This window comes from Onychostruthus taczanowskii, unplaced genomic scaffold (genome assembly GCF_017590055.1).
Source record: "Onychostruthus taczanowskii isolate IOZ18803 unplaced genomic scaffold, ASM1759005v1 scaffold3, whole genome shotgun sequence".
In the NCBI taxonomy this organism is placed as follows: Eukaryota; Metazoa; Chordata; class Aves; order Passeriformes; family Passeridae; genus Onychostruthus; species Onychostruthus taczanowskii.
The window spans coordinates 20790508-20815798 of NW_024500349.1; the positions used below are offsets into that span (position 1 = coordinate 20790508).

The 25291-nt window shown below is 40.2% G+C and overlaps 1 protein-coding gene across 4 annotated transcripts in view; it reads right to left on the reverse strand.

The window, feature by feature from the left end:
* LOC121337971 (sodium channel protein type 5 subunit alpha-like) overlaps positions 1-25291 on the reverse strand; it is a 215118-nt gene that overhangs the window by 162800 nt on the left and 27027 nt on the right. For all 4 annotated transcript variants that reach the window (XM_041408460.1, XM_041408459.1, XM_041408457.1 and 1 more), the window contains exons 2-5: positions 11095-11413; positions 9279-9397; positions 3840-3929; positions 222-350 (exon numbers count right to left, since the gene is read on the reverse strand). In XM_041408460.1, the coding sequence (XP_041264394.1) occupies positions 222-350; positions 3840-3929; positions 9279-9397; positions 11095-11361 (605 nt within the window). In that variant the 5' untranslated portion in view covers positions 11362-11413. The remainder of the gene's footprint in view (positions 1-221; positions 351-3839; positions 3930-9278; positions 9398-11094; positions 11414-25291) is intronic.

Genomic DNA, 25291 nt, shown 5'->3' on the forward strand with positions numbered 1-25291 from the left:
CTCCAAAATTGTGTAGTGAATTCAGAGAACAGAACTGAGAGTTCCTCTGACTTCCTCCTCTGAAACCACTCAGGATAAAAATCCTCCATCCTAATACACTTCAGCCTTTTCTCATTTTCAGTAAAATTTGAGTGAAGGGAAAAAAAAACCAAACATCCAGACAACCATTTAAAAAGTTCTATTGCATATAACTCTCTTGAAAAATATAGAGTGCTACTTACGCCATAACAATAACACTGAAATCCAGCCAGTTCCATGGATCCCGAAGGAAGGTGAATTCTGTCATGCAAAATCCTCTTGCCAATATCTTTATCAATGACTCAAAAGTGTAAATGCCAGTGAAAGTGTACCTGGGGAAGAGAGTGGCCAAGGAAGACAGAGAATTAGCAAGCAGCAGTCAGCTGAAACTGCAGGGGCACAGCTCTGGGGTTGCTCGTGTGAGTCACAGCTGCAGCACTGGGCTGTGCATGAACAGCCTCGTGTGTGGACCAAGGAACAGGTAAGGAACAGCAAAATACTGGGGACAGCCTCAGAATGAAGACAATTTCCAGCACGGGGTGTCCCTTGATGAATCCTCACTCATTAAGTCAAGTACGGACACCACGCTGCAAAGCTGGGCTATGGGACTTCTGAACCTCTGCCAGAGTGGATTAGGGAATCATGGAATGGTTTGGGTGGGAAGGGACCTTAAAAATTATCTCATTCCAACTCCCTTGCCATAAGCAGGAAACCTTCCACTAGACCAGGCTGATCAGAGACCCATCCAACCTGCTCTTGAGCACTCCCAGGGATGGAAGTCCGCAACCTCTCTGGGCAACATTATGCTTTTCCAGTTGAAAGGAGGGTGGTTGTTCCATTCATACCTCTCTTCTCTTCCTGCCCAAGATATTTTGGAGATTAAAAAAGTGCCACCACTGGTTTTTATCAGCTAGAAAGGGTAATTCTCCATCAACTTCCCTTGTATTTCACTATCCCTGCAAATCGCACCAGCCTTGAGAATTAAACAACAAAATACCCTCACTGAAAAAGAATTTAAAAACTCCCACATGACTACTGTATGTAGTAATTTTTACCTGCCTGACAGTAAAGGAGACACAAGGCTAGTTTTTTTTCCCCTGGTAAATTAAGTTGTTACCAACAGCCTCTTGACTGTGACTGGGCTGGAACATAGATCTTACCTTTCATAATAAAGATGACGCTTGTAATAAAATTTAGCCAAATCTCTGTGGAGGACAGTAATGCCTCTGATTTATAGCTCTGAGATCTGTACTCACCTAGGGCTCTACCTGCCATCAGAGACAGAGTTCAGGGCATACAACAGCTCTTTTTTAATGTTGCTGCCTGAAACACCCAGCCCAATGGACTGGGTATTCTAGGCCATATCTTAACAAAATAAATAAATGTTTCGTGTCTACCATGGGCATTCCCTTCCCCTTTTCTCCTAATGAAGATGCAGATGACACCAAAGCCTATTAAAAAACCTCAAACACCTCAAATCCACTAAAACACAAATCTCGTAAGTCATGATGTGAAGGGCTGTCACTGGAAACACTGGCTTCTGTTTTCTGTTCAGTGCCCAAACATCAATTGGTGCCATTACACATTAAAAAAAAAAAAGTAACAGTTCAGATTCCTGTTTGGTAGAAAAAAGGTGTGAGTGATTGAAGGTGGCAATATAAAGAAGAACATTGTGCATAAAATATATTTAGCTGTATTTCACTGAACTGCAACTGGTCAAACACACAGATAGTGACAAATCTCATGATCTCCTGCCATCGTGTCACAGCGTAGTGCTACTCACAGGTTATAAAATTTCGGTGTGTTTCATCTTAAAATAGGGATTAGCAGGACAGTTTGGGTGCAGCAGTGGGCATTAAATGTGTCTCACAGCTCCTCTTTGACCATATACCTGAGCATTATCTTGTACCCAACTTTTTTACAGCTCTTATTTATCTTTGCTCTGGTATTTCGAATATAGGTCACCCATGTGACAGTCTCTTTAAGCATGTGTATTTAGTAATACACACAGAAAACACATGCAAAGAACTAAAAAAAAATACTTAACAGTACATAAGCTCATTAAAATGATAAAGCACTTGTATTTATTCAGCATGTCAGATGGGTTTAATTGATTGTATAATCATCGTCTAGTTCTAAACGGATCGGGCAAAGTCCTCCAGCAATTGAACAGCTTCTTTAACAACAAAAGTCAGCATTCTTAAAAAAAAATTAGTGGGGGAAAGTTGAATTGATTACTTTTTTTTTTTTTCAAAATGGTAAGGAAAATGCTTTAAAGGAAGATCTAGGACACACATTTGAACAAGGTTATTCTTCTATCCCCTGTGAGTCCCTGAAACAGCAGAACAAAATGGATTAAATGTATCTTCTCCAAATCCAATATTAATCAATTTGAGTTACAGTTCATTGGGTTATTTTGCTCCTCCAAAGTACTTGACTTTGATTTCATTCCATGCACTTGAGGAGGAAAAGCTAAGAGATATGAGGGGACACAGGAGAAGAGGAAACATGGAAGGATTCACTCCATGCTGCATGAGTCCATCTGCATTTCTGCTCTATGTTTTCTGCATGCTCTGTTTGATGCATTGATAAAATCATCCACACTCTCCTGCTTGCAGAACACACAATATTATCATTTTTGGCATTTCCCTCCAGAATGTTTGAATTTCCAGCTGTACACCAACTGGCCAAATATTGATGAGGTCATCATGTGGATGAGATGTCTGTGATTCAGCAGAAAACATCATGGCAATGGTTATGAAAGTCTTCAATAGGAGAAGGACATCAGGGGAAAGGACAGCCACAGACATACCACTACACATGAAACATCCTGGGATTAGGATGTTATTGTGATGGGATGAAATATTTGGTTCAGTGCTGCCTATAATTAGTAATTTATGGCCTAGAAGATGTGTCCTGCATGATTTTATGGAACCTAAATAAGGGCATTTTAAGTCTTTTCTTACAGCCCTGAGTAGACCAACCACCAGGCTATGAAGAAGCAGATGGCATTTATCATATGTCAGTCAAAAATAAAAAGTGTGTTCTGATTGGTTCAATGAGCCAAAATAATTGTTTAATGCACTGTAGGTTGATTAGCTTGTGCATCTGGTATCTGTTTCTAAAAAGAATATTTTTAAACAACTTAAAGAAATGAAATGGGTTTTCTTTTCACTGAAGTCCCTTAACCTTTTTTAAAATTAATTTAAAAACCCACAACACCAAAAAATAACCTCTTTCAAGCAGAACTTTTGCAATTTTTCCTGAAGGCTTATCAAGCTAAAAAGACAGGAATTCTCATAGATGTATTCCCAGATAATTTGATGCTCATAAAGTATTCCTGCCAATGATTACAGGGGAACACTTCTCATGCTGTGCTCAGTCCAAAATAAACTTTCTCTTCCATTAAGTTTCAGATCAAGGATAGAAGTCAGTTCAGGAACTATTCTCTGAAATAATTCAACTTAAGCTCCATCAGCCTATTCTGATGTGTCCAAGCATCAAATCTCTTCCATGGGAACTGTGGAAGGCTGACAAATTTCAAACAGGATTGTCCTCAATACTTGATTTCATCCAGAGGAAGCATAAAAGGTGCCTTTGGCAATAAGCATGAGATTCATGGACTGAAAACGTTTAGTTTGCTTACTAAGGGAGTTTTCACAGGCTGAAACAACTACCTGGAAAAACATTTTGAGAGGACAGACACCACAGCCAGTACTGCTGGAAAGAAGTCAGACAATAGCAAACAAGATGCAAATAAGAACACAACAAAAGGAAGAGGAAGGATGAGGTGAGGATGGGACAGCTGTAAAGATACTTACTCAACATATTTATTCCATGATGGAGTCTCTGATTGTGCCATGAACACACAATTAGTTAAAATAGTGCACATAATAAACATACTGAACAATGTAAAGAGGCAAATTAAGGAAAACAATGCATTTGATACAAGACTTCATAAATTTTTGTCTTTTCACACAAGATGTGACAGCTCAATCACAATTTCCAAGTTGCTTCAAGAACTATAAGCATTTGTTTGCAAGTGCATTTGGAGACAAATAATTATATAAATATAGAAAAATGAGGGAACCTTCCCTGCTTTTTTCTTCTTTTCCTACATCTTTTAAACATACTTCATACAGTAAACAAATGTACTGACTCTGCAGTCCTTTGAAAGCACAATACCCCAAATTTACAGCTGTGTTAGTCAGATGACAATGTGCATAGGTGCACAACTTTGTATGAAAAGAGGGATTAGTCTCATTTAAGTATCCACAGAAAAACCTGTGTCTGCAAATTCCCACTTCATTTTTCATCCTGAAACATTTCTCAGGCAGTAGGGGAAAGTTACAAATCTGGTCTTTCTAATCTCTTTAATGGGCTTGAGGTCTCGCTTTCAGCATAAAGTTTCACCAAAAGCAAGTATGAGTTTCAGAGCACTAATTTTAAGGCTTGGTCTGCAAACCTGCTGGGCAAATAGGCAGCCTTGGTTTGCAGGGCTCTCTGCCTCTGCTGAGGGACAGGCAGGGCTCTCTGCCTCTGCCTTGGTCTGCAGGGCTCTCTGCCTCTGCTGAGGGACCAGATTCCCTGCTTGGAGGCTAAAACAAACCTCCCAGGCTTGGAGGCTAAAACAAACCTCCCTTCACACACTTTGCTGCTAAGCTGAAACATAGAAGCACCCTAAATCAAATTCCTGAAATTGAAAACATAATTCACTGGATGGCTCTTCTAAAAGCACATGCCACTTCCTGTAAAAAAAAAAATTACACAATCTGATGAGATTCTCCTGCATCAATAACTGGCCCCATGCAACCAGGAAAATGTAACTACAGAAGATTAGGCAAAGGAAAACAGCCTGCAACTCAGTCAACAGGCAGGGACCCTTCCCAGGCAATATAAGTAAAACCCAAAAATAGTTTTTTTTTTCCTTTTCTTTTTTTTTTAAGATAAAAAAAAAAAAAAAGTTTGGTTTGGTTTGGGTTTTTTTTCATCTCTGTAGTTGATTCTGTTTGTGCTACTTTTTGTTTGAGAATAGTGATTGAAGGATTTAGTTTCAAACGTATGTCCTGAATTGTTTGCATTAAATTTATCCTCTTGCAGAGCCAAAATCTCTGCTGAATACAGAGTGGAACGTTTTCCAATGGGCCACATAAGCAACTGCAAGGTTAAATTGGTAGTAACCAACCTGAGGATTCCCCAGGGCCACCACAGAAGGCAGTAATTGAACTCACAGGGACTGCTCATCTCACAAACATCTTCCACTTCTGGGCCAACACCTCCTACTGAAGGGCTGGGAGGGATGTCTGATAACCACTCACATTTGCTCACATCAGCTTCAGATCTATTTCTCCAAGTTTTGTCATTCTTGTTAACATAATTATTAAGTTCCAGTAGCCTAGAAAACACTGGATTACTTTTTCAACTCCAGTGAAATGCTGTGGATGAAGCACAGGAAACCAGAGAGCTATTTTCAGACCATGTCAAAAAAAAGATAGCGTATTTCAATTCCAAGCAAATAAACTCCACTATTGGAATTTAGGGCCACTGGTTTGATCTCTTTATGCCTGTTTCCCTGTGATACAAACTGAACTAACAGCTTTCCTAAATGCTCACTTAAAGGCAGGTGTCATCACCTCCTTATTCAAGCACAAAAGAGAACAAACCAGAGAACACAGGTTGAAAACATAAGGGTCAGCTCTGGGACAACAAACACACTACAAATTCAATCTGGGTTTCATCATCAAGCTGAAAACTACAAAGAACATGAAAGAGTGATACATTTCAGCTGGTTACACACCAAAGTTAGTGGTCTGTGTTAAATTAGAAAGAGAAAACAGAAATCCCCACAGAATGAAAATTAGCATTCCTACCTGAAATCGAATGCAATTGTTTGGATTAGAAAAAGTCCATAATGATGATCTACTCAGAAAGGACAAAGCAAAGAAGATAAAACTGAGATAAGTTGTATTAACAGCATTGTCTATTCCCTATCTTAGAACTGCTATTAAATCAAATTTTCCAAAGCCTACAAACTAAATATACTAAGCTACTCATCAGGGTTCTTTCTGCAATAAATTAAACCTATTATTTCCAATTTGAGGTTACAGAATAGCCTTTGCACAAACCGATTCTAAAAGTTATAAATTTTATCTCCTAGCACAAAGATATTGAGTCAAACGCAGCATACTTCTATTCTAGACTTCATTATGATGGATAATTGTTAATTAGCAGACTGAATACTAGAGGCTCTTTAGGTGATCATTGCCAAATTACATATAATATGTGCAAGCAAAGGTTAGTCCCAATGAATAGAATGTATAATTGGTGCTTCACAAGATCTCATTTTGCCTTATGGAAAGTGTGCAAAATAAGATGGGAGGAAATCTGCAAGCAGAAAATATGGACAAAGATTGGAAATTCTGTAAGAACATTATTTTTCTTTTTCTGATGCATCAGAATCCATAATTCTAGCACCAAGGAAGTAATTTTTGCCAAACCTCCAGCCTGGATCAGTGGTAAAGTGAGAAAAACTAGCTATAAAACCTAGAAAAACCAGAAATTACTATTGCTACAGATTTTATACAGGCTAGCAAACTGCTTGGAGAAACTAAGGACACCACGGAATGGTCCTTGGCTTGCAGGCAAGAAGAACTAAGAGGAGTCTTTTAAACACAGGGCATCAGAGTAACGTTACCAGTGTTTTAATCTCATTAAAAGGCGGAGATAGTTAATAAAGATGTTAATAACAGCTAATAATGATGCAGAAGGCAAAAATTGCTCATCCCATTGGGGATACAATCCTGCACTTCCCATGTCCTCAGGACAGGAATGGAGCAGGGCCACCTTCTGGGCAGCCATGTGGGCCCTGAACCATCCATGAGGCCTCACAGACTCTGAATAAGAGGAGAAATACCTGGAAGGGGTTTAAAGATACATTATTAGTTGTAATAAACATTACTAGGAGGCTGTGGGAGTTTCTCCCCTTGGAAGGGTGTATTTTTGAAAGGCTGGACTTCTCAGTCTTGGCTGGATGAGCAGTGAACAAAAAGCATCTATCCTCCCAGACATCTCAGAGGAAGAACTCCACATACAGCTACTTAACCAGGAAATGTGACCCCTCCCCAGATTCTTTATAGGGTGATTTTACTCTGTCCTCTCTATTCTGTTCCACTGTTGGCCTTCATGGTGCACTCAATGGCTGGAAATTGAAATATGGCATCCACTAAAGAAGCTGCTACAGATATTTACGTGACAGGGCACCATTTGCTAATGCTCCTTTTAGGCTTTTGCCCTGGGGAAAATAAAGATTGCTTGATTACAGTCACGCAAGAGGATAGATCTGGTTCCCAGGTCCATGTCTGGGATATTATCTGCTTCAGTACTTGCGGGTTTGGGCTCCTTTCTGCCTGGGATATTGACTGCCTGCTCAGCCACTTGGCCTTTTTATTTCAGGTTGATACAAAAGGACTTTATTGACAGAAAACAAATCAGTGCCTAATGCAGGACCTTCATTGTCTCACTGGGACTGGAATTTTTGTCTCCTGCCTGTGCCTGCCAAAGATTCAGCTGTTGGATCTCTCGAAATGATCAACTCGAGGTGATGATTTCTGTCTTTCTGGAGCTAAACTTATGTTTGCATTGAGACATGCCATTCCCAAAATCTTACACTCCTTATCTGACCATATTCCTTTCCTGACAGGTATTTTAAATGCTCTCCTCCATGATCTTTATCCTTGGAAGTAATCTGGTAAGGATTTCTTGCTTATTTATCTTCTGTTCGACTGCTACCAAGGGGGTGTAGCTCCTGTGCTACACATTCCTGTGACTTCTTGGCTTCACCAGACAATGTAGAAAAAAAGGGAAGAGAAGACAGAACAGGCTTTCAAAGCTGGAGGCAATACTCTCAATTTCTTTCTAAAAAGCTCAGTTTTCAGATTCTTCCCTTAGCCATACCTGGGCAAATGCATTGACCTTGATTAACTTCAGCAATGCTGAGGTAACTGTGCCTAAAAAGCTTGCTTGGGCTCTAGGTATGCAGCAGCATGTGCTGCATTGTGTGCTCACATAATCTGATCCACCAGCTCATCTCTCTGCAGAATTCTACAGTGTATTCTTAGTAACCATAATAATATCTTGGCTGATAACACATATTCATTTTTGCATAGAATTATTACAATCAGAAGCTTCACCTGTTTTTCCTTTTGATAGAGTATCTATAGTATCACCTTTTTTTTTTTTTCTCCTCCCTCTATGGAGTGGGAATCTAATTTATTTCCCTATTTGTTTTCCATGAAATTTGATAATTAACCAATGTTTCTAAGATGCTACCTAACTAATATTTATTAATTCTCTATGGTGGACATGAGCAGATGAGGGATTTCCATCACTAAAACATCCTGGAATGATCAGAGCAGCATGTGAACTCTTTGAATTATCACTGCCTGGTCTCCCATGTGCACCCTAGAGAAAGCAGCCAAGTCATGAAAAAAGGTGTGTTTTTAGTAATGTTCACACAAAGCTGAACATTTGGGTCAGTTTGGCCTTCCAGAGAAATGTGACTATGTCAGAATATAATGTTTCTGGGGTTGTGGGAAAAAAACAAGCCAAAACCAACCACTGCAGCCTGTCTTGCATGACTTCAGAACCAGAACTACAGGAAATCAGGCATTGCCCTTCCATTGCAAGGTCCAGCAGGACAGCCTTTGCCTTTTCTCTTTGTTGGATAAAACATTCAAATAAACAAACTGGGAAAGAATCGACAAAACCATTTTTGAAATGTTCTGCTTCAGGAGAAAAAAAAAAATTAGATCTGCAGCAGTTCAAAATTAAATCAGGTCTGCAGACATTGTCACAGAGTTTTACCTCTGGGAGGGATTGCTGAAATGCTTGGTAGGAAAGCTCTCCATCAGTGCAGATTTCCCCTGCTTGCCCTCCTTTCTGAGGTACTACTCCCACTTTCCCTTCAGTAAAGATGATCAGTCCCTTCCCATCTTTTAATCCTGAGTAAACTCACCCTCACCAGACTCTCCAGTGCAGTTCACATTATCTGATGCCAGCAGTACGATACAGTCATTTTTATAGCTCACATAACAATATAAAATGAAACAAACCGAAAATCCAAGTGCATTTCTGCTTGTGCATGCAAATTCAGCCAGAAGATTTAAAACAGCTTAATGAAATAAAATGGTTTCTGACTTCCATCCATCTGTGTTTAAAACCCATATAAAATACATGAGGAGGAAAATCAACAGAAAGGATATGAATGTACCAAAATTTTAATTGCTGCTCTTCTGATTGGATGGAAAGGACTAAGTATGTACAAGGCAGGAGTGGCACTAAATCGAAAGATTGTCTTCCCTTTGTTCAGTACTATAAATGTCTGGAAAACAAAACAGAAAATGAGAACATTCAGTATTTGCATTTATGCTCAGCTTTTCCAGCCCACATCCCACTGGGAAATTCCTGCTAGTATCTCATACTTTCCCCCGTCCCAAGACCCCCAAAATCCTTCTCACTTGGTGAAAAGTTTTATCCAAGGCCTTCCCTACAAAACTGACTGTCCTGTTGCAATATCCCAAGTATTTTTATTTTCTTCAACCCTTAGTGGATCCTGTGCCATCACCTCCACCATGGGACTGGGAAGAGAGCAGAATCACCTTTAAAAAAAAAAAAAATTACCTGGACACTAAAATGTGATGGAAGAAATTATGTGATGCTCTTCTTCCCAGGTGCTGCAGATCTCACTATGTTGTTGATGCAACTTCTCTACTTTGAACACTTTATTGCTCTCAATTTTGTCTCACCAAGCCAAAAGTTGTAGGAGGCACTGTTCCACACTAGGATCTGACCTTGGCACTGAAGCACTCTCATTGTGCTCAGATTAATATGGCCAGAGAAAAACAATTCTCTGAGTTATCTTAAACCCAAATAAAAGTGAATTGGATGCTGACCCAATTTGCAGAGCTCTGAAGATGCCCCACCAGGCATAGAGGAACTAATATTCACTCAGAGACAGAATTGAGACACCCAATATATAAAATCTAAGCAATTCACACACCTTGAATCTAAAAACTTCATGGCACTAAAACTGCAAATCTATATCCTGTTGCTTTTGCCCAGGGATAGCAGGCAAACTAAAAGGTAAATTAACTCTGCCCCTTCCAGGTAAGTAATCTGTTTGCCTTTATCCATTTAACTTTTATTCTGTAGCTCTAGCACCTACATCTACACTGTTTTAATAGAAGTACCATTATGGTCATATTAATTCATTGTTTACAGGAAATAGCATAGCCCCAAATCAGGAACAGCAGTACATGAAAAAACTGGAAGCTGCCTAAAAATACAAAGGGCTTCCAAGCTTTATTTTGTCCTCTGTTTTATGAAATGCTTGGAAAGGGGAATGAACTGTAGTAAGCAACCAGCCCAGCTCTGCTGTCAACAGCCTTTTGACAGAAGCTGTTTGCACTGCTGTGGCTTTGGTCCAGCCTGCACGTGATCCCTCATCAGGTGATGCTCACTTTGGGACAAAGTTCACCATTCTGCAAAGTGCCAGCAGTGCACATGCTGCTCACACCTCCCTCCTGCTCTATTTTGGTCACCTGAAATGGAGTTTTGCTCTTCCTCAGCAGGAGCAGAGCCGCTGCTCTCCAGGAACAGTTGCGAAGGTGCCCTCCTGCTCTTGTGCAGAGTGCTTGCACAAGGCTCAAGTCACCCAGAAGCCCTTAACATTAAGGGGCTTAAGTGATAAACAACAGACCTGTGAAGTCACAGCTCATGCAGAAGGCAAGATAGGGCAGATAAAAACCTCTGGCTTAAATTAACTCAGCTACTGCTCTGCTCATTTCAGATATTGTATATTCATTCTCAGGGTTATCTGAAAACACACAAGTTTAAATTATGCTTTTTATCCCTCTTTGCCTTCCTGCTTAGATGTTTTCCGGGAGCCCTGCTCATGCCAACATTCTGATCCTTAATCTGGGAAAGAATTATTTTTACTTTTTGTAGGAAGATAACAAGCAGAGCACTCAAAGCAGAGGTCACGCTTTAGCAAAGGCAGAGGAGCAGGCTGGTGCTCACCTTACGATCATTGTAGAAAGGGTCGATGTCCTCCAAGGGCTCCCCAATGAGCTCTGGAGAAACAGTCCCATAGATATCAGGCAGCTTCTTGCAAGCTTGCAAGTCAAACTGAGGCTGAGGTTTCTCTTCCTCGCCCAGCTGCTCTCTGTATTCCTGCTTGGCATTCCTGGCGAGCTTCTCTGCAATTCGCTTCTCGATGGCAGCCAAGGACTCGGGCGTGAACCGGTGGAAGCTGTTAGTACCCGGTGGTAACAAGAAGTCAGCCATCTTTTCATCCTGCTTTGTCTTTACTGGTCTTTACTCCTAGTAGTGGAAACAGCTGAAATTAAAAAAAAAAAGTTATCAAAAGTTAGCGGTGCGAGGAAAGCAAGAAGAACAAAGCCAGCAGAATGAAAAAAAAAACCCACCAAACTCAACCCCCAAGTAACTCATTATATATTATCAGGAAGCTCTTCATCTGTTTTTATGTGGTTAATAGAACATCAAGGAAAACAAAAATTACCAAAATTGTAATTTCAATAAGAAATCACATATGATCAAATCTAAACAGACTTCATAGATAGACTGTGTAATATGCTTTAGTTCTTCAGTCATTTGGGATCCTAAATCCAAACTAAGAAGTAACTTAGATTCACATAAGCTTAAATTTCATTGAAAGCCACAGAGATTCAGATTCCTAACTCATTTTTGAAAATTCAGCTCTGGGAGTGGATGAACAATGTTCCTAAGATGACTGCAAGGAAGATCTAAATCAGCCAATGTCTGGCCACATGATGCAAAATCTAAAAATGCCCCAGCTGTTCTATTCCAAATTTAAAGAGTGAAGGGTCAAGTTTAGATTTTTAAAACCCATAAAAAAATCTTCACAATCTCTGTCTTAGGCTTCTGTAACATAATTTTAATTTTCCTTTGGGATAGGAAATACCATATTCAAGATGCCTCCTTAGGACTTTTGAGCATTTTCTTTTCCTCCACACCCTGAAATCTGAAGGATGATGGAAGCTCAACTGTGCCTGGCAGAGCTCTGGGACCTTCATGAAAGCACACCAAGCTTCCAAGATGCTGAACAGCCACTGCCAGCTTGTCATATCTGTAGGCTCCTTTAATCCAAGACAAATTTGAATATCCAGGAGTTGGACTCCGTGACCCTTGTGCTTTCCGGCTCAGGATATTCTTTTATTCTATGATTCTAACCCAAACCTGTAAAGTTTGATCATCTTGTCCTGATGGTACTTCAATGTTAACACTTCCAGTCTCTGCCTGAATGAAAACAAGTAAGAGTTTTCCCATCTCTTCAACTTACATGAATAAAACCAAGCGTGAAAAGCACAGCCGAACAAAAAGCCTTCTTGTGCCTGCACTAAACAACATGGATAGCTGTGAAAATTAATGTAAAACTACTGTTTGAAAAAGGATGAAGCTTATCCCTGTTCTAGCAGCCTGCACAAATCCATCCAAGTTCACTGAAGCCGCATATTGCAATTTAAAGTCACTTTAGAGGCATGTTTTTCCGGTGAGAGAAGCCCTCACTCCACAACAATTAAAACTCATTTCACAGATGAAACACAGACCTTGTATTTTTGCCACCACCAGGCCATTCATACTCAGTCAGAATACACTCTGGTGACAAACAAAATAGTAGATTTTGAGGTGGGCTACCCTCTTTCATTCAGCAACGTGTGCAGGATCCCACTCTTTGTTCAGCCACAACGTTTGTTTTCTGCTTTCAGATGGAATTTGTCTATTTGCAATGGATAGTTCCAGATAGTTTGCGTCTATTAGGCTCTGTGATGACAGCATTTTTGTTAGCAAACAAGACTCTAACTGGACTCTGCATGACAAATAGCATATTTATTGACTCAATTTCCCTGAGTAAAGGACGCTTTCAAATAACTACTGTCTCTCCTGTTCTGACTTCATTTTAAAATGAATTCATTAAATTGTCATTGATCACAGTCTATCACACAGGAATGATTTACTGAAGCTTGTACATTATGCTCTGAATTACAGCTGGTTTGAACAAGCAGGGCTAAAATAAATTATCCTTCCTGGAGTTTGGGGTATTCTGACATTCTTCTTTTGTTAGATTTATTCTCCTTTTTCCTTTCCCCCGTCCCCTCAATGTCATTTGTTTTACCCCTTTCCTCCTGAAAAACAGGAAATCAGAAGCTTTCCCACAAATCGAGTTTCCTACGCCCAGCGTTTTGTGACTCAGCAAATAGAATTTCACTTTCTATAAATGACATCAATACAGGTGGCCAGAGAATTCTCTGAGATTTTTTTGTATCCTTTCCATTTTTATTTCTCCAGAATGAAACCTGTCTCGGTGCTGAAGGGGGACAACAAAAGCCAGTGGCTGATCAGGACTGCTGGAAGGGCGGAGAAGAGGTGTCTAAACTGGAGATGAGAACGCTGCGGGCTGCTAGCTGAGGTCCAGATGATCATGAGCTCTGTCAAGGCAGTGAATGGGGAATTGCTGGAACCCAGGACATCTCTCTGGATGCCCTGGACGTCTCAAAGCCCTGGCAGGGGCTCAGAGACCCTGGCAGGAAGCCAAAGACACCTGGAAATTTGATCTCAACCCATGGAACAAATTACCAACTTTGTATGAAGAATTACAGGTCACAAAAGTTTAAATAGCATAGCAGTGGCAATCACAGGGTGAAGGGAAAAATTTTGGAGCACTGTACAGGGTGGTTTTCGACCTTGTACAGGGGGGTTCGGGATTCTGTACATGGGGGTCAGACGTTCCAAAATGGAGGGATTTGGGCGTGCCCTGTCCTTCTTCTTTCTTCTCCCTGGCATCCATGTTCAGGATGACATTGGCATTCACAGATTGGTTTAGAGTAGAAAGTCACTGTCTAACATAGATGATAGGTATTGGAAAGTAACTATAAACTATAGTATACGTAGTTTTTAGTATAAAAGATAGCACCAGCCCAAGAGGTGGGGAGAGTGCACTCGGCTGTCCTGCTGAACAGACCTCGGCTGGGCAAAGAGAAAATATTGTAGATAAGAATTAATAAACAAGATTGAAGACCAAAAAACCTGAGAGTCCAGACTCGTCCTTCGAAAGTGTGGCCACCCAGAACCACTTGTCCTGTATCGGGGCAGAGACAAATAACAGTGAACTCTGACAGGGAATGACTGTTTGCTTTTCCTAATAATATGAGACTGGAAAAACTTTGAATGAAATCACAGAGCAGTGGCAAAAAGTCCATAAATGATTTTAAACACAAGTTGCTGCCTCTGTCTCAGGAACCTGGGTGCAAGCAAGAAAAGCTACTTATGCTTGTCTTGTTTCAACACTCTTCCCAATCTAAATAAACCTAAATGTGTTCTTTGTCCACACAGTCTCAGACTTCCCTAAAGACTTCCAAGAGAAGCCTTTCTGGCAACAGAACTACTCAATTTTTTCCTCAAAAGAAAAACAAACAGATTGGGGATGGTGAGGGAGATAAAGTAGCCCAAAAAACCTAATTGGCATCAGAAGTTTTAATTATTTTTTCTAAAGGGAATTATTTTTGCTTAAAGCTCTCTCTCATTAGAAAATTGAATCTAACTGGTCAAAACCAGATCTTTTCAATTTTATCTACAATTTCCAGAAAAGTGGCTGCCTAGAAAGAACTGGAAAATCCTACACAAACTTCATTAGTGTTTTTGCTAGTCATCTATTTAATTTTTCTTTCTAAGAAAAGTATGTTTCAGCACCCTTACAACTGCAAATTTGTGACATGTTTTGTCTTCACATTGTATATAAGCTAAAGTTCCACATTTTAATATATACATATTTAGCACAATTCTTTTTCAATTTCATATCCTTTCAGGAAATGGACAACATAATTTCATGGGTCTTTTCTATGTCTAATTTGTTTTAATCTGTGAATTGCAAACATTTCTACAAATAGCTAGGGTTAGCCCAGATATTTCTTAAAAGGGTAAGAAAGCACCACAAGTTAAAAAGGGAAATCATCAATGACTGAACCAAAGAGCTGGAATGCCATTTCTTAAGAGATAATAGCTGTTGTGACTCACGTGTTTACAATATGAGCCTGGATTTTTCCATTCCTCACAGGCATATTTTTGAAGTACAAGGCTTCAAACACATTGTTTCTGTGATATCACCACGCACAGAATGAAAATTTCCCTCTTGCTTGGTCAGTTAGCATCGGTTGCTGCTGATAAAATGTACTGGTTATGCAAACAAAACATGCATATGAAAATAAAGCCCCAAGAAGAATTCTTTCTTTGGTGTGGCAAGAAGTGAGAGCAAACAAATTAGGCATTGCTAGCACCTGTATTTGTTCAGAAAGAAAAATGCTGTTTTCCATTGCAGTTTTAACCTTAGAGTCATGGGCTTCAGCCACTCCAGCTCAAAATCTCTTTCAGGTTCTCAGAACATCACCTGCATGCCCTGCAAGTCCCTCTGTTGTATCAAGGACTCATGAGCTTATATTTCAGGCCCTTTGCAATGGTAATAAAGGAACCAAACTGGAAGATCAAGGTTGTGAAAGTGTCTTTTAAAGGCTAAAGGCATCAGACATGCTCATTTTGAGTAGGACTGTCCCCATCTGCTGATTTCCATGCTGCCACTCAGGAAGCCACTGCAGACTTCGGGCTGGGGAGAGGGATGTTTGCACTGCAGTTCTGCTAGTCCAAACTCCTACAAAATACTAATCCCAGAGCCCTAAATTCTCCTTTTGTTGAAGAAATGTTTGTGATTAAATAACGATTTTGCATTGCTAACTGCTGTGGTAACACGAACAGTCATGTGGATGGGTTGTCTTTCTGCCTGAGACTACATGGAGCACAGTCATCTTCTCCCCCCACACACTCCTTTTCCAGATAATCTCTTTGGCATTTTTCTTTGACCTGCAGAGCACAGCAAAACATGAGAATAGTAGGCTAGGGAAATAAAGAACAGAGCAATGACACATCTAATTTAATGTCACTGGTCTAGATTAATAAATTCATATGCATAAATTTACACATAAACACAAACACCTAATCAGATTTAAAAAGATGACAAGTTGATATGGGATCGCACAGAAGTTTTATTCCAGCCAAAAAGTAATGGCTTCATGGAGAACTGCTTTTAATTCTGATCAAATAAAGAAGTTTTGCAAAAAGATCAAGAAGCTAAAGGAGTCTAGGTGACTGAGGCACACTTCATAATTTTATTGACAACAAACAAACAAACAAACAACATTTTGGGACTTAATTCACTTATATTTATACTACAATTCACATTCCACAGTGAGGAGGTGTCATGGGAAATTCTCTTTTAACTGAAAAATTTCAGTTGCTGTTAGCACACACTTTGAGGGCCTGTGTGCTCACATCAAGGCAGTCCTCAGAATTTTACACAGCGCACTCGTTACTTCTGCTTAAGCTGATATTTGGTTTGTTTCTTTTTCCTCCAACAGGCATAATTTTTTCAAGACCACAAACAATGCTTGTTTTTGCAGCACATGTTCTTAACACGTATCCACATCTCCAGCTGCCATAAACCAGCACAGCTCTGCCCAGGGCAGTCACACCTGGGGAATTGATCTCTTAGGACCCAGACTATTTGGCTGGAAATGTTTCCTTTAAAAAGAGCACCTTGACACCAGAGCATGAACACCAGATAGTGTGTAATTGAGGTATTAAACTAATGGCCTAGAAGGTAACCAAGATTGCTGGAAAACCCTGAGCTTTTTGCACCCTGTGAAAGCAATCTGCAAATGCTTGTTCATCCAGAAACATTTTGTTGGGTGAGCTCCAAGGTGGAGGTGCAAAAAGGGAAGCTGGAGAATCCAGTGCCTGGTGGGGACCAGGCAGCCTCCCATGGCTGGTCTGCAGGGGAAAACTGTGGTACTCCACAAAAATCTGATAGAAATGGCTGAAATGTTCAGCTCTTGGAGCTCTCCTAGGCAAAGCACAGTGTTGAAACCTGTCCAAGCTGACACAGGAGGAGATGTGAGCCAGAGCTCCTCTTGCTGCCATGTCACAAGGCCAACCTGCAGGCTGATGTGACATTGCATAACACATTTCCCAAAACAAGCCTTCTTGTTCGCCATGGATGCTGACCAGCGGCACAAATAAATATGCAAGAGAACTCATTGCATTCAAATTGTTGGGACAATCCAAACCAAAACAGCATAGAATGTCCAAAACAAAACTTCAGAGTCACAGACCCATGGGCCTTTTGTCACAACCAGCCCTGCCTAGGGAGTATCTTCTTTTAAATCCAGTTTAATGGGTTTTGCTGGCTGCTCACTCATCAGAATCATGGCATTCTGACATTGCCAATGACTTACTGAAAAAATAAAGCCTGCAGAAAGCCAACATGTGCTAAAGGAAATGAATTCAGTATATTTCATCCTGATATTGAAAGGGTATTTGGGGATGATAAATTTTTTGCCAAGAATTAAATGCTGGCACTAAGTCTTCCCTTATGATAAAATAAATATTTTTAGTGAGCTAAAAATATTCTGCTTTCTTTGCAGGTGTCTTTATTTCAAATTACTTTGCAACCAAATCACATAAATAAGCAGGAGGGAAACAGCACATTATAGTTACCAATGCAGATCTCTATATTTTGCTGAGAATTATAATTCTTTGCACCCAATAGGTTTTCATGTCTATTTTAATTAAATAGAAATTGGCCTCAGAGTTATTTTACTATAGACTACACAGCCTTGAGATCCAGGGAAAGATTTCTCCTTTGCTACTCTGAACAAACAGAGCTTGGAAAGAGTTACCAAGAAAGAGGGATCCTTTTAGCTCAGGATGCAGTCACTAGCTTTTGAACAAGAAATAAGAAATCTACAGGAAAATTCCATGTTGTGCCAAACATAATACACAGTGCTCACACCACTAGGTGCTTTGAATGCTCACATGAATAAAATATATCAAATCTGGTCCATTTTATTCACGGAGTGTTTTGTAAAGACATAAAGACGGATAAAGGAAGCTGTAAAACAGCTATTAAAATATATTCTGGTGCCATTATGGGATGGTTATGTCAGAGAAAGAAGGCAGCTTTAGGCTAGACAGCAAGATCTTGGCTGCATGCTTCTAGGGAAGAAGGAGCCACGTCTGGAGAGCTGTCTGATGTATTACCACAGTTGTAGGTAAGGCTTTCCTGATCCCCTCCCATCTAAGTTATGGAGACACATTTCATCAGCAGAAAACAAACAGACTCATAAAAGCCAATCATCAGAACTGACATGTTTACATTAAGAGAGATGGATGAAACTCTGTAAGCAAAGCCAGGGCCTCTTTAACAATGGTAGCACTGAACTAAGAGACAAACATGACATAACAACTAAATTTCATTTTTAATAGTGAATAGAGCGATTTAGGTTTTCCTTCTTTCAAGGGACAGCAATAAAAAGAGGCTGTGGTGAAGGGTCAAGAAAAAATTGGATGTGAAAGGCTGGGGGAGACAGACCCAAACCATACAAAGTTAAGCTGTTGGAGGTAGCAGATGCCCCTGCTACATCTGGATAACATGAGGTGAAACTGCAGGTCCTTCCAGTCTGCAACAGCACCTTGCTCCAAAACCACTTCCTTCACTAAACCCTACCCTATCCATACACCTCCAACATACCCAGCTTCCCATCCTCCTCTACCTCTATTCTTTTCCTATGCCTTAGACAAGAAAATTCTCTCCTCCTCCCACCTACTTTATTCCAGGCAAACATAACCTTTTCACAAACCTGTCCTTGCCCACAGCAATAACTCCCAAGTGACATTCACACCAATTCTGTGAGGTTTTGTCACTACTACTTTATTCTCCTCTTTGTTCCATGCAAAGCATCTCTGTCTATGATGGTGGGTGACCCTGGACAAGGATGCAGGGTTCCTGTCTATGTTTTTTTGATAATTTTCGATGTTAATGGAGTCCCAGCTACTGGTAAATATTTTCACTGCTTTGGCAACAAAATAGAAAAGAGTGAAAAATAAAAAGGCACAGATTTAGAAGTGCACTGGCAAAATTATCTTTTCAGGTAATGGTGATGGATACTCAGGAAGGATAACAGAATCTATTAGGGAGTTGATGTTTGCTGAAATATATTGAAGATTTGATTCATTATTCAGTGCACTGTAAATTTGGCAATACTATTTGGATAAAGCTGGTGGCTCTTCTACTTGGATGGAAGAGATTTCGACCCCCTTCTCCCCCCGAGAGACAGAGAGGGATTATTGCTGTCCAGAGGGGAGGGATATTCTGCCTGTTTGTGATTGAAAACCGCCTGGGTTTGTTTGCCAAGTTTAGGAATCAAGAGTTAAGAGCTTACATGGGTTCTGGGGGTGCAATCCTCAGCTCGTGTCAGTCCAGGGGAATATTTGGTGTGACTGCAGGAGGCAGTGGGTCAGATCCCTGGCATCAGAGAGACTGAGTTATTTGTCTTCTGCTGTTCCTTTCAAAGAAGTTTACTTCAGCTACTGGGCGTAGCTCCATGGAAAAGATGCAATGGATGCTGGTGCTGACTGACAGTGATTTGATTTGAATTACATAATGTTCTAAACCATTATGTAAATTAGTCTGACAGAAACATGGAGGCAGAGCAGCCAGGGATTTTTCATTGTTTTTTTTAAAAGATATCTAGTAGCCTTTTAATGTTATCACCAAGATTGCCGCCTTCCAGCTACTACATTTTGCTGGTAGGTTAGCTGAATTAAACTTTATTTCTCCTGACACTAACTAAAACCCAAAGTGCATCTGAGCAAATGATGAGGAACATTTAAAGAGTGGTAAATGTGGATGATTTTGGAGGTATATGAGTGAGTCACATTACCAGGAGTGGTTTTGGCTATGTCCCACTGATGTCAATGAGACTCACACTTCTGAGAACCCCATGGCAATCCCAAGCATCCCTCCCATTCTCCCCTGTACAATTTCCTCATCTTTTCACATGGGAAGATATTTCAGAATAAATAACTCGCTGCACAAACAATTCTATTCCAAAAGTCATGACATTTTCTGTTAATTAGCAATAATATAATCTTCCAAACAAAACTGCTGGGGACATTGCATTTACTAAGACGCTACATCCAAACATGCATTTATGTGTCACCAGTGCATGCTCGAGTGGTTGGTAATTCTCAACTGGGCCTGAGGCACAATGCACTGGAAGGATACAATAGAGGCCCAGCATTGCAAACCCTGCTGTGGCTCCTTGCTTAATTTAGCTTATGGGACCAAACAGTCAATGAGCAAACCAGAAAATAATACATCAAGTGGCCTGTGAAAGGGAAATATCTGATGATGGTATCAATGCACAGTGTTTTCTAAATGGAAAATGCACTAGCTCCATATTTTGGGAACTTGCTTGCACTTCCTGTAAGAAAAAACATGAAACAACCCAAATAACATTATTCCTAAAAATAACTTCTTCATTACTTGGTTGGCCCAGAAAGACAACCATGTCCTGAGTTGCATCCTGAGAAGTGTGACCAGCAAGTGGAAGAAGGTGCTCAGCTCTGGTGGGATCCCACCTGGAGTGCTGCATCCACATCTGGGACCCCCAGCACAGGAAAAACTTGGACCTGTTGGAGCAGGTCCGAAGGAGAGCCACAAAGATGGTCAGAGAACTGAAGCAATTCTCTTATGAAAACAGGCTGCAATAGCTGGCTAAGAGAAGAGAAAGCTCCAGGGAGAACTGACAGAACTTCCCAGTGCCTAAAGCTGCTCCCAGAGAGCCGGAGAGTGGCTTTAGACAAGCACATGTAGAGGTAGAACAAGGAGGACAGGATTTAAAGTGAAAGTGAGCAGGCTTAGATTTGATATTAGTAAGCAATTCTTCCCTGTGAGGGTGGGGAGGCCCTGGTACAGTTTGCCCAGAGAAGCTGTGGACATCCCATCCCTGGAAGTGTTCAAGGCCAGGCTGGACAGGATTTGAATAACCTGGTTTAGTGGAAGATGTCATGACTCATGGCAGAGGGTTTGGAAAAAAAATCATCCTTAAGGTCCCTTCCAAATCAAGCTATTCTGTGATATGATTGTGTGATTACTAATGGCAGTGATAAACAGCAATTCCACTGAGAGATCATCCAATATTTTGACCTAAGCTCTTCCTATGTACCTATAAATACTGGGGTTAAGAGTGTCCAGATGACATTATGAGTTACAACATCAGCTACCCTGACAGGGTGCTAAAATGATGCAGAATGTACTGTTTGAACATTTAGATTTTCTTTTTGCTTTTTCAAGACAATTTCAACTAAAAATACAAATTTGACAAGGCAGTGGAAGACTGTTATCAGATCTGTTAATTTTTAATCTGCCATGTATGAGTCTAATGATTCAAGTACTGCCTGCTCCTCTCTACATCCATCTTCATCCATCCTAAAGTTTAGTTCCTAAGCTTAGACAGGGCAAATAATGTATTCTAGATATTTTTGACTAAAAATATATATATTGGACATGCAACTCTTGTGAAATAGCCTCATATTCTCAGAATAGAATGAATCAACTAAAATTTAGCTTCCCTGATGGATTGGAATAGATTAGCCAAACCAAAGAAGCTCAGGATGTTACACGTCCAGGGAGAAATAGGCACTGCTAGGGCATGAGTCATCTCTCCTGTTTTCAATGTCTACTTCAGAGAGATAAACTATGCTTTAGACCCTAGCAAAGCTTCTGGTGATTCAATTTGTTTATTGTGATGCCAAAATTCTGGTGTTGATATGCGCCTGTAGGTACCTGTGAACTCTGTGTCTACATTTGCCTGTTTGCTTTTCTCTGACAGAGCAGGGGCATCTGGACTGAGAGATGTCTCCCCCCCAAAATTCAGACCACTGTGGAATATGATGCAAGGTGTGTGAGGCGAGGTAGTTTTAATTCTGCCTTGACTCTTCAAAAATATAGACCAGCCACCTCCAGCTACATGATGACAAAGGAATGGACCAAGGGGCTGTTCAATTCCAGTGTGTGGCAAACCCCAACACTTCTACAACAACTTTCCAGTTCACACAATTACTTTAGAACACAATATAGGCCTTCAGTTTTAACAAATGGGATACATTTAAGTAGTCAATGACAACCACATTTTTCCCAGAAACGGGGTCACACTGGTTATCCTGATACTCTCAGACTCACCACAAATTCACAAATCTAGAAAATATTTAATGTCTTACATTGTGTTTCTGCAAATTAAAGGGGTGTTTGAGGTCTGGACTGTGCAGCTACATGAGCAGAAGTGGTTTTGAGGTAATATTTTTTAAAAGCAGAGTGAAATGTGGCCTAGTGGCACCCATGACTCCTGGGGGATCACAACAAAATAATCCGAAACAAAGCTGAAAGTGCACATTTGTCCTAGCTCACAGCCACTTTCCTATTCCAGTCTTGGGCTTGTCTTGCAGATTGTAACAAAACATACCATGATTTTTAGAGCAGAACAAGTGGGGTGGCACTGTTCCTCTCTTCCTACATAAATGTTTAGTCTGGTTGCAAAATACTCTTCCCTGTCTTTACCTTCCTTCCAAAATTATTCCCAAAACTTCTAACTCCAGAAGAGCGGTCTCTAGACCCCAGCTCTCTCCAGCCTATCTCTACTGTCAGACAAAGAATAGAGAAATGAAGTGGAGGAAACAAAAAAAGCAAATTTGGATGGCATTTCACAGATTCCCCTTGTCCCTGTCGCCAGGATATATTTCACACCTTCCAAGGGCCTATTAACCATCTTTTGTGTATTAGATTGCTTAATAGCCATCTATAGTGGGTTAATCCAGTCTGAGGAGGATGGAGTCAGAGAGCAGCTTGGTGGGCACCTGGCAGCTAGACAAGGTTAATCCACACCATCCTTTATGGGAATTGTGCCTCTCCCTTTTCTCCGAGTCACTGAGCTGCAAAGAAGTTGAAGGATGTCCTGGAAGACACGGTCACAGCAGAGCAGATTGGAGCTTTGCACTGCAGCCTCGGGCTTCAGCATGACTTAGAATCACAGAACCATTTAGGCTGGAAAAGACCCCTAAGGTCATCGACTCTGCCTTCTGCCTCACCTTTTTGTCCCCTGAGGGGATTGTGATGGCAAAGGGAGCTGTGCAAAACACCACCACAAAACTCCCAGGGGAGCCTGCAAGCCAGCCCTGAGGCCCAAGCAAGAAGAACATCAAGCCTGAAAGATCAGACCATTAAAAGCATTACTGATCCTCTCAATTCTTACAATTTATGATTCTCCCAGATGAATCAAAATTAAATTGAATACTCACATTAACAAAGTAATGGGAAATCCCAGTTCACATGCTTCACATTTAGCCTCACAGTGGCTAAAAAAATGGAGTTCTGCTGATTTATCTTAACTCCTTTCTCCTTACATACCCAAAGCACATCTCAGTGCCTGGCCTACTTGTATCTGTTATTTAGGTATTGCCTGGATAGGACAGACATCACTGCCTCAATGCACACAGAATGATCCCAGACCTGATGGTTTCAGAGTGCTCTGCTTCTTCTGGTGGCTCAGATGGAGAGCAGAGACACAGGCCCTGCTCTTCCAATCTTTCTGACATGACTGGAGAACCAACTCAAATCTCACATTTAATCTCTCACAATCTGGGCTCATCTTCACAAAACTGCATCCAAACCCAGGGCCAGGGCTGTTCACCACACTGACCCTGCTTATTCTCACACTTCCATCTTCATTTGGAGGCCCTGGCTTAAACTGGCTTTGCTACAAACAAAATAGAAAAGTTTCACCGTGCATGTCTGAAAATAGAATTGCAATCATCTACGCTTCCGTTACTTTAAAACTAAATTTATCAAGAGATTATTCTTCCATGAGGTTTAGCACATAAGATGTCTTATGTTTTAAAGTTCAGTCATTTCACAGTTATTTATGAGCAGAAAATCTTATGGATTAATTTTATAAAGAAGCACAATGAGTTTGGGGATCAGAACTCCTTTTGGTGTAAAGGGTCCCAATAACACTGCAGTCCATCAAGACAGTTTTCAGCTATTTTTGTAATATTGTTTGTTGTGTCCACAGACAATGTGCAGCTGAGCACCAATAAGATGAAATAAAAAAGGTTATAGTTTAGTGTAAAAAAAAAAATCTTCCAAGTAACAGTTAAGAGCCTGATGACTGAATAAGGAAAGAGGAAAAAAGCCATATAATCCTCTAGGGGTTTTTATTTGTTTAGTTTCTGCATTAGACAGTTCTTTGAGTGCAATTGATTTTGTAGTTTCCTCTGTAGTTTCCAATTAATCATCCTCCCTCTTTGTGAGGATGTTTTACACAAAAGCAGGAGACAGGAAAACATTTCAAAATAGGGAAAAGTGCTTATAAAACCACAGCACTGGTATGGATATGCAGAAGTGAAGGTTCTGTATGAAACCACCCTTTTGAGGGGAAGGGGGAGCAGCATTGCCTGTCGTGTGGAACAGCTGACTGCAAATTTCCTATTGAAATTCTATTTCTATGGAAAAAATGCTTTTCCAATAGAGAAGCATTTAAGTAAAGAGCATCTACTTTGAGTTACAAATTTCTTTCTGCAACAAAGAAGCCTCCAAACTGAAAAGGGAACAGATTTATCAGAGGAAAATCACCATTTTTCATAGGGGGAAAAAAACATTTTCTCTCCAAGAATGATGGGAAACAGGCCAGAAACCACCCTAATCACATCCCATTGCTGGTTCACCCACTGGCTTGACATTCCTGTGTTTGTGTTTTTAAAATATATGAAAAAATTGGGAATTTTACATAGTCATCTTAATCCAAATATAAAAATCAATTTTAAAATTACTTGCTTTTCACCAAACACACTATCTCTCTTTAAATCACAAAGCAAAAAAAAAAAAAAAAAAAAAAAAAAAAAAAAAAAAAAAAAAATAAAATAAATTAAAATGACAGTTCCTATCCAAAGCCAGGAAAACATGCTTTTATTCTAGAAGAGATCATTACAGCCTCATCCAAACATGAAACTTTTGATTGAGGACAAGGATCTTTGGGAGCTTTGAATGAGTAACAACAGGATTATTACAAAAATAAATAAAAGATGAGCAAGCTGCCACTTAAGCTATGGATTTCCCACTGCAACAGCTTCAAAACTTTCTTGAAACACAACAAATTAATAAAAAAAAAAAAAAAAGAAAAAAAGGGAGGCAGACGATATGGCTCTGTCTAACTGATAGCATGAAAACATCAAGCACTTTGATTCAGATGAATAAATAATGACGGCGTGTTATCCAGGAAACAGCGCAATGCCA